Here is a 10,128-nt window from a genome sequence, read left to right on the forward strand (position 1 = left end):
ACCTAAGGTGATGTTTGGTACAATGATGTTGTTATTTATTGTATTTATGCATCAGTAGTTAGGAAAAAAATGTTGTAGGCACTAAGTGTAAGAAAACCCAAATGCCGGTAGAATTACTCTTTATTATCTATATATTGATGACATTGACAGACAACCCAAGACGTTGATAGAATTACTCTTGTGATTCCACTTAAAGGCTTGAAAATATTGTTCACTGAATGATAGCTGTGAAGTGAAAGTGAACAAACAAACATTGAATTTAATATCTCAACTACTTAATCTACAAGTAATAATTTATTTTATTATCAGTACTATAAATGAATACCTCTCTGTACAATGAATCTTCACCTTTTCTTCTCCTTTAGTTCTCTCCAGGACAAATAATTAGGATTTTCAAAAAAAAAAAAAAAAAAAAAAAGAACGCTGCTTCTGTATCTAAAACTGGGTTTTATGCATCCTACTTGTTTAGCCATTTTTCTCTTTCTTCTTGCTTCTTTTTTCTTCCAAAATCTTGAAGCCAAGATCATCCTACCTAAGAATGTAACAGTTCCAGCTTTGATTATGTTCGGAGATTCAATTGTTGATACAGGCAACAATAACCATCTTGCCACTTTGTTTAAATGCAATTTCCCACCCTATGGAAAGGATTTCTTAGGAGGAGAACCAACAGGAAGGTTTAGCAATGGAAGGATCCCTTCGGACATACTGGGTACTCTCTCTCTCTCTCATCCTACTACTTAAAAAAACATGCAAAGTATCTGAAATTTCTAAGCGAAATAGAAAACAATGCTTTCTTGTTAATAAGGGTTGTGCATAGTAGCTGAAATTTTTCAATCTAAAATTTGTTTTGTTGCAAAATCATGTGGAACATATATAAGAAGACCGAGCTTTTGCATATTGTGAATCGGTCATGATCTGTCCTGATGAATCCCGCTCAACCCACCTGTGTTTACGGGTGTTAATGGACCAGGTTTGGGTTGGACCCTGTCCAATCGAATCAAAATCAATTTGAACGGATTGAACCGACTAACAAGACATATCAAAATGGACTAATGCTGAATTGGACCTGGTCCATTACATTTGTAATGGATTTATATTAGATTGATTCTGCCTTTTTATTTCTTTTTTGATAGATCAGAAGGGGCTATGCAAGCTTGTAGACTTAATCCATTTGTAACTGGATTTATATCGGATTGGGCCCGATTTTTATTTTTATTTTTTGTTTTTGATAGATCACGGGTGTTGGATTGAATCAAATCTGATCTGACTTATTTGCAGCCCTACTAGCATTGTTTCTAAAGGGTTGGCTTGGTGCCAAACAGGCCCCGAAAGCCAATCATCATTGGGCCATTCACGTCACACCAGGCCTAGTACATGACCTAGCATCCACACCCCAGTCCTCAATAAATTGGGATCTACTCCTCACACTGACCTCACAGTCACAGAAATGTTTCCAACGTACAGTCGATACATGATTTGATACATGATGATGTGAGGTCGGTGTATTTACTCAGAAGTCTGACTTATATGTTCTTTTACTTATTTTTGTTTTAATTGGTTTTCTCCTGCTCAGACGGATACAGATAATTGTATGAAGAGAAATCATTTTTCATAGATTTTTATTTTTTACAGCTGAAGAGCTAGGAATTAAGGAGTTTTTGCCCGCCTATCTCGATCCAAACCTTCAAACTGAAGAACTCCTCACCGGCGTTTGCTTCGCTTCGAGCGGCACCGGTTATGATCCTCTCACATCTCAAGTAACGGTATATACCATCCTCCTCTTCCTCCTAATCACCATCGCCCTTGTTATCTTTATTTCATCCTCTGCTCCTAATTAGCTTCTTCACTTATTTTCTTAATTTCCAACTTTTTGTTTTTAATTTTTCCCTCAAAATTATCAGTCGGTATTATCGTTGTCGGATCAACTGAAGTTGTTCAAGGAGTACATAGAGAAACTGAAGACACTAGTTGGAGAGGAGAGAACTGCAACCATCATCTCCCAAAGCCTATACGTTGTTTGTGCAGGGAGCAATGATTTTCTGATAACGTATTTTCTGACACCGTTGAGGAGAGCGAAATACGACGTCCCTGCCTACACGGATTTCATGATCCAGTCAGCCTCTACATTCCTTCAAGTAAGCAGCTCTACTCTGTCTATTCACAGTAACAGGAGTCATAGAGAGTAAAAACCTATTAGGGCCGGACCTCACTAATTGACAACAGCTCAACTCCTTAAGATTTTAGGTTGATAGATTGTCCGGAGAAGTACACGATGCAGAATTCTGAATTCCAGCCCCCCTATAACTATCCCTCTCCCCCCTATAAATCACATCCTGCCCGTGAATTTGACATCAATTAACGGTTAGGATGCATTCCCCTGTACTTTGGGGTTATAAAATTCTGATCTGGGCTGATTGGTACTTCTCCCTAAATTGTTTGAATGGTATCACAGCAGGTGATTTAGAGTTCAATCTTTATAGCCCGGTTATAATTAATTAAATTCCAGCACAAACTATGAATGGGTCTGTACTTGTTCAGACTTCAAGCTTAATGGACTTCCCGTTAGGGGGCATGTTAGAAAATAAAAACATATTCAAGAATCTTATCTAACAGCTTAAACTTTTAGGTTAAACGGTTCTTTGAGGAGGCTAGGGGTGGAGTCGAGTCAAGCTAAGCCGAATATCTGGCTATTCAAGCTCAACTCACTCATAAACTATCAAGTTCGAGCTCGATTCGAATTAGAGACTTGAGGTCAATCTCGACTTGAGTCAAAAGCTCAAAAGTTCAAGCTCGGCTACTTTCGATTGTAGGTCTCCCTTAGCTGCTGAAGTGCCGTGCTGAGGTCTCCTTAGCAATGGAGGTGTTGAGCCGAGGTCTCCCTAGCAGCCAAGGTCTCCCTCAGCTGCTGAAGTGCCGAACTGGGGTTTTCCAACAGCCGAGGTGCCAAGTTGAGGTGTCCCTTATTTTCCAAGGTGCCGACCTGAGGTCACCCTCAGTGGCTGAGTTGTCGAGCTGAACTTTATTAAGCTCGAGCTTGGCTCGATTAGCAAACAAGCCTATATATTAGGCTCGAGTTCGGCTTGAAGCTCGATTTAGATTGAATCGAGCTGAGTATTTCATGAGCCAAGCTCGAACAACTCTTGAGTAGCTCGGCTCGTGGCCACCCCTAGAGGACCAGGTCCCAACAAAAAATTATATATATAATTATTAACTAATATTGATGAAGAAGAACGAAATACATAAGTACAGGAATTGTATGATCTCGGAGCAAGAAGGATCGCTGTGTTGAGCGTTCCGTCAGTAGGGTGTGTGCCATATGCGAGAAGCTTATTGGGAGGAATCGGAGGAGGACGAGGAGGAGATGGAGGATGCATAGAGGATGTCAACGAAGCAGCACAGCTCTTCAATGCTAAGCTATCTTCCCAGATGGATTGGCTTAACAACAAGTTCCCAGAAGCAAGGATGGTTTATATTGATGTCTACTTTCCTCTTCTCCATCTTAATCGAAGGCCTCGCGATTATGGTAATGGATCGATTATCGATCATGTAGTGGGTCTTTGATTCTTAGTTAGGATTTGAATCTTCAGTACTGTTAATTAATTGATTTTTCTTCTCTGTCATTAGGATTTGAAGAAGTCAGCAAAGGTTGCTGTGGCACGGGGAAGATAGAAGTAGCAGAACTTTGCAACGACTTGAATCCTTTCACTTGCACCGACGTCTCCAAGTACGTATATTGGGACAGCGTTCACCCTACAGAAAAAGCTTACCAGATTATCTTTGCTTCTGTGGAAATGCAGGCACAGAGCCTCATCTACAAGTTCTTCTAAATCAACTTAATTTAACAATTTATTAAGGATATCATATTCTCCACAGCTGTTAACTATAACAATAAATTAATCTCAAACAAATTATATATATGACATTATATTTCTTGATAACTATCTATCTCTTTTTTTAGAAACCTAAGAAGGCAATCTATCTATCAATCGTAATTTAATTATTAATTAGTTCAAAGAAGAATTAAGTTGTTATTGTTATCCCATACACAAAGGAACTACCTCAAGGCCACGGCCATGTAAACATATATTGGGATCAAATTTGGCCGTATTAAAAGTATTTTGTGTGATTCAAAATTGGACGCAATTTTCCAGTGAGCTATTACTGGTGTGTTGCACTATTCTAGTCCAGTACGGAATCCTCATGGGCTTCCCTCAAAGCACGTCCCACATATGCCCTATAGAACATCCCAATCGTGCATTGGGAACATCTCTCATGACAAGTATGGGATAGGTTTCATTGAGATGTGCATGTAGCATGTGTTATATGGGGAGTTGATTTGAACTATATGCATGGTCCAAGATTAAGGGCCTGTTTTGTTTCCTCTTAACTCTTATCTTTTAAGAGGAATCTTACAATTTTAAAAGGAAAATAAGTGTTTGTTTCCTCTTATCTCTTATCACTTAAAGAAGAATTTTACAACTTTTTGTTTTTTAATCATACCCATAAAATACAAATAAAAATTATCATATATGAGGTTAAAATGGATATTTGACAATTTTCAGATATCAGAACAACATTCTCTACATTCAGAATTCAGAGAAAAGAAAAATTCACCAATACTAATACACCTCTTATTGTAATTATTATACTTTAGATGTCATACATTAGAGCAAACGAATGGGCCCTAATTCTTGGACTGATTTCTATACCCATCAAATGAAAAATGGGTAATAAAATCAATCTATCCCTAGATCGATAATTGAACCAAGTTAATAAAATTTCAAAACTTAAGCTTAGTTTGGAAGGAGTACACATGTAAATATATAAAGTGCAAAGCCTTATATTTTGTATTATTTTGGATGTATTTGCAATATACATATTTGCATTTATACTATTTCCAAACTGAGCTTCAAGGATTTTATTAACAAAAAAATCAATTTATGAGATTTTCGTAAGCTAGCAATGCTCTCCCAAGAGGCTGGGAAGGCACCACGCTCCTAACATATTTAAGAAATATGTGGAAGCATTTGAAAGGCAAGCTACCGACCAATTCAAAAGTTTGGGAAGGAGAATTAAACATTGACCCATCTTATTGCAAAAATTATGGAGAAAAGAGCAAAAGGTTGATAATCATACCCACTGATAATATGGAAGCATTTGAAAGGCAAGCTAAAACCTGAGAACCATACCCACCGGTAATACAATACATTAAACCAAATCAATGTTTCAGCTTTTCTTTACATGCTTTTTTGCAAAGGCAATATGGCTTGGACCAAAATGTTTTAAAATTGGCTTGGAAATGGAACCATCTTTGCCTTCATTTTTGGGGTCAGTAGTTTAACCATTAGGGTTGAACAGGTCAACCCATGATGTCAAATGTCTGGGATATATAACACAAGACTACTTACACCCTTCCTCTCTTGTAATTAAGGGAGTCAATTGACCAGATTTGGTCCAATTCGATCCAGTCCAATAGGAATCCATTAGAAATGGACCAGGTATAATCCAATCCAATGAATACTTGGGACCATTTTGGACTAGTATAATTCATCTAGATTACCCAATCTGTTCAAATTGGTTTTAATTTATATTGATTCCAACCCAAACTTGGTCCATTTACACCTATATTTTTAATGGACCAAATACCGGTTCAATCCGACCCAATCCAATATAAACCTTTACAAATGGACCATGTCCAATCCAATCCAATAAATTCTTTAGATTATTAACTGTGTTCGGGTGATGGTTGAGCTGGCCAAGGATGCCACTTGGCAACCTCTACAGTCCTCCTCTCTCTCAAGCCATGATGACATCGTGTGACGGAAGAGCATGATCACTAAGAAGGAGTGTCCTGTATGGACAAGGAACCGAACTCTGTCGGGGAAGAGGAAACCTCCCGAAGACCTCAGTGGACAACCTCATCCCAACAACCGTGGAAGCCCTATCCATCTCAAACACGAACACCCAACTATAAATAGGTATTCCCCACTCGAGATAAGGGACTTTTAGAAGAACACTCCTTGAATACATCTCAACTCTATCTCTTTGGCCTGGACCAACATATTTCAACTTGCTCGGCCCAGCCACCTCTTTCTCTACCCAACTGACTTGAGCATCGAAGTACTTACCCGGGGAATAACTCCTCAGGCCTCTGACCTTTCTCCTAGTTGAAGATCCAAGTGCATGGCTTCATCCTTCCACCTTGGCATCGTCCAGTTGGTAGGGTTATCTAACTGTGTCCTCAGTTTGGAACACCTGGGATCGGACAACATCAGATTGGCATCATTTGTGGAAAGCGTATAAAAGGTCATTTCCCAAACATCTTTTTGCACACTTAAAGCAACAATGCCTAAAAACGCATCCGACCGCTCTGGAGCCCAAACATCAAACAGCGGTCAACCCCACGCAATTCCAATCCATGCAGCAGAAAGTCGATCATACCCTATCCATGATGGAGACGCTGGGGAAACCAGCTTGTGCCCCCCAAGCCACTCGCCTTGCCACACGGATGCCTACTATAGTTGATCCTCACACTGAGGAACTCAAAAGGCACCACGCAGACATGCATAGGGCCCAATCCGACCACGAACGACCACAGCCATCTAAAAGACCTGACTCCCCACCTTGGTCGCGCGTTCACGACATCTCGAGTAGATCCCATTACTCCACCCGAGTGCTGAAGAGAGAATGGCTCAGCCAACGTCTGCAGTAGTCGCTAATCTTGATAGCCAAATCTAGCTCGGTCTGAGATCAACCTGCAATCCCAAAAGGGGAAAAGTCCATGAATGTGGTCCCAACTGATATTGATGTTGAGATCAAAGAACTGGGAGAGCGGCTGGCTGAACTAGAGTGTAGCCAATCGAATAGTTGCCCCTCCGATGGCTCGACCAACAGCCTGCAAAAGAGCATGTCTTCATCCAAGAGATTGTCGACGAGCTCCCCCTAGCCAGGTGATGACCTCCTCAATTTAAGAAGTACGATGGAGCCTCCAACTCTAAGGACCACATTGAGGGGTTTAAGGCGATAATGATGCTACACGAATCTTTCAAAAGTCTCATGTGCAAGGCCTTCACTACCACTCTCCGTGGAGTCACCAGAACCTGGTATGCCTCCCTTCCTCCATTGTCCATATCATCCTGGGAGCAGTTGGAGAAGTAGTTCTTAGCGCAGTTCACCACCAACCAAAGGCACTAGAAGACGTCGGCCAGTCTCATGCAAATGCGATAAAGGAAATGAGAGACCTTGAGGGAATACTTGGGAGGTTTAATGTCGAGGCCCTCTAGGTCTGAGCTCTAGACCAGTCAGTAACTGTGACCGCCACCATGAGCGCACTGTGCTCCTCGATGTTCAGCTTCTTTTTGCCAAAGAACCCTCTGCCAAACCAGACTGCACTCATGAAGCACGCACAGAAGTATATGAATGCCGAAAAGGCCCAAGCATTGCGTAGGGTAGACGAAGACCAAAATGACCGAAAGCACTAAGACCACGATGGCTAAAGACCGGACCAAGACACTAAGAGGCAAGATCGCTAACCTGGTCGTAAACTGAGGACCCTACCGCTGACATATCACAACTTCACCCCACTCAACACTCCGTAGGCTCACATACTAATGCGAATCTGCGACCGCGGCTTTGTCAAGTGGCTCGAAAATATGAAAACCTAGGGCTACAAGACAAACTGAGACAAGTTTTGCGACTTCCACCATGACCATGGCCATGACACCTAGAGCTTCCATAGCCTTTGCCACCACCTGGAAGACCTTGTCTAACGTAGATACCTTCATGGATTCATCCACATCAAAGAACATAAACCTAGAGAAGAACCACACCGTGTCGACGAGCCTCTAGCCCAAGCTACCCCGGTCAGGGTCATCACCATCATCCCAAGCGAAACGGACCTTAGAAGGGGAAACTAGGCACAGAAGACCTACCCCAAGGATCTGGAGTGCCAAGACTAAAATGTACTGACAACGATCGACGTCGAGCATTAACTGCGACAGGACTATACAAATTCAATAAATAAAGAATCCTCTTCATGCACAAATAACCAAACCCCCATGCATTGCGTAACCAAACTCCAATGGCCGAACCCCATGTTGACCTATGATCGTAGCGTGATGGCAATCTCACGAAATACCCGACCGACCACAAACAGTTGAGGCCAGAGAAAGCCCCTGTCAGACACCACGGGAACGACGTTGCCACCACATAATGGCAAGAGGACAACCATCGAACTCCACGCACCCACCAGTCTCGTAGTCGAAGCTGAGCTAAACGAGGACCATAGATAGCCCAACCAATGAACATGAAGCTCTCCAAGACCAAGTGCCATTGAGCTCCCCGACAACGTTAAGGGCTTGGAAGCACCTCGGCCAACAAAGGCTGAGGCCACTAACCCAGAAACCTCAATCAGTAACGATTGAAGACCTCGGCCAGTATGAGACCGAGGCCATGAAGTTTAGAAACACAGTCATTTAGCGTCAAGTCCAAGACTCTGGCTACTGAAGATCGAAGACGTCAGCTAGCAAAGACTAAGGCCACTAAGCCAGAGGCCTCGACTAGCGAAGGCTAGACTTCAGCTAGCATAAGACTAAAGCCACTAAGCCAGAGACCTCGGCCAGTAGATATCGAACATCTCAGCTAGTATGAGACCAAGGCAACAATGTAGAGTTCAAAGCACTAACTAGCCCAAGAGCCAATTGCAAAAGCACGGCCTATGGTCCTAGCAGACCCACCAAACTCCGAAGCACAACAAAAAAAAGAAGGGAAAAACAACATAGAAGACGCTCGGTAGAAAGACCAAACTTCCATTCATGAAAATATTGATACAATGATTGTAAGCTCGACATATCAAGTTGTATACAACAAAAAGAGGGAAAGAGAGCACATCAATTGTCCATTGGGGGATCTTCAGCTCGTTCCTGGGCATCGGCATTAACGACATCCCCATCAGGCTCTTTGACATCAAACAAGCCGAACCCCTGAACGAATTTGGCCACCTCCAAGAACTGACGCATCACCCTCTGCTGATAGAGAACGAATCCTTCCTACCAGTAGTCAGTAGCATAGTCGTCCACCTTGTTCTGATGAGCCTCCAAATCCCTGTACTCAAGGACACCCTCCTCCTTCGCTTGAGCAATATTCTCCTCAGCCTCCTTGAGCCCCCTCCTCAACGCATCTCGCGCTTCCTTGAGATCGTGGGTGTGGCCCTTCAGCTTAAGGATAGTGTTGTCCCTCTCCTTGATGCCTCACTTCAGTTCGACCAACTCTGCCTTCAATAGGGCATTCTCTATCTCTTGCAACTCATAAAATTGTCATAACCCATGAAGGCAGTCGATAAGGCTGACGACTGAATAAACCGATTACAAGAAATCGGATAGTTAGCACAAAAAAGAGAAACCAAGAACAACAAGTATAGCTGAACTCAACGCCATGACTTGATGAAGAGCCACGCTCTCCAAGAAGCTACTGGTATGACTGTTGGCTTCCTTCCTAATACTAGGGAGTATCACACCCTGGGCAAATTGCTCGACCACCCCTTCCATCTCAAGGGTGTCCTCCGGTTGAACCGACCATTGTGGCACATATATGGTCGAACCCTCAGTCAAAGTGTGTTCTAAAGCGTCCCCACTCTATGATGAGGACCGCTCAAGCTGAGTCGTGGCCTCATCGGAGTTGACCACCACGACCTCCTCCATCAACATTGGCCTCTTCCCTACCAAGGTGTGGATTCCGTCGAGCATCATTGAAGCTCCGCGGCCCTAGACTGCACGCTCGAAGTCCTAGCCGCTTGCACCTTCCTCGCATCCACAACCTTCATACGTCGAGCTCTCTCCTCAGTGCTAGCTATGTCCGAATCTGCACAATTCATCAAAAAGTTAGACAAGCTCACAAAAAAAGAAAAAAAGAAAAGAAAGACCGCACAACCTACGAACCAGACTAGGATTGATCGGCCGAGGGGCACATCAACCCAGCCATGGTTAGCAATTGGGATGTTGTGCACACCCCGAAGTGCACTCACACTATCCTCCTCACAGCAACCATCTCCTCCTTCAACAACTCAGTTTGGGAAGGATCCTTATCCTTGGTCCTCAGAATGGACAGGGCAAGGAAGAATGGCCAATCTCC

General features: G+C 42.8%; 1 protein-coding gene across 1 annotated transcript; it reads left to right on the forward strand.

Annotated features, from left to right (window-relative positions):
* Positions 1-346: 346 nt before the first annotated feature.
* LOC109115192 (GDSL esterase/lipase At5g42170-like) lies at positions 347-3,938 on the forward strand. Its single transcript, XM_019198925.2, has 5 exons — positions 347-709; positions 1,633-1,763; positions 1,902-2,135; positions 3,250-3,523; positions 3,625-3,938. The coding sequence occupies exons 1-5, from the start codon at positions 451-453 to the stop codon at positions 3,825-3,827; spliced, it is 1,101 nt and encodes a 366-aa protein (XP_019054470.1). The 5' UTR covers positions 347-450; the 3' UTR covers positions 3,828-3,938.
* The last annotated feature ends 6,190 nt before the right edge of the window (positions 3,939-10,128 follow it).

Source organism: Nelumbo nucifera, chromosome 6 (assembly GCF_055504915.1).
Source record: "Nelumbo nucifera cultivar China Antique chromosome 6, China Antique-T2T, whole genome shotgun sequence".
Classification (NCBI taxonomy): Eukaryota; Viridiplantae; Streptophyta; class Magnoliopsida; order Proteales; family Nelumbonaceae; genus Nelumbo; species Nelumbo nucifera.

Excerpts from the sequence above, each read along its gene's own strand:
- LOC109115192 (XM_019198925.2), top strand. The coding sequence starts at position 451 with ATGCATCCTACTTGTTTAGCCATTTTTCTCTTTCTTCTTGCTTCTTTT. Across the intron at positions 710-1,632 it reads GATCCCTTCGGACATACTGG|CTGAAGAGCTAGGAATTAAG; the intron begins GTACTCTCTCTC and ends TATTTTTTACAG. Across the intron at positions 2,136-3,249 it reads CAGCCTCTACATTCCTTCAA|GAATTGTATGATCTCGGAGC; the intron begins GTAAGCAGCTCT and ends ACATAAGTACAG.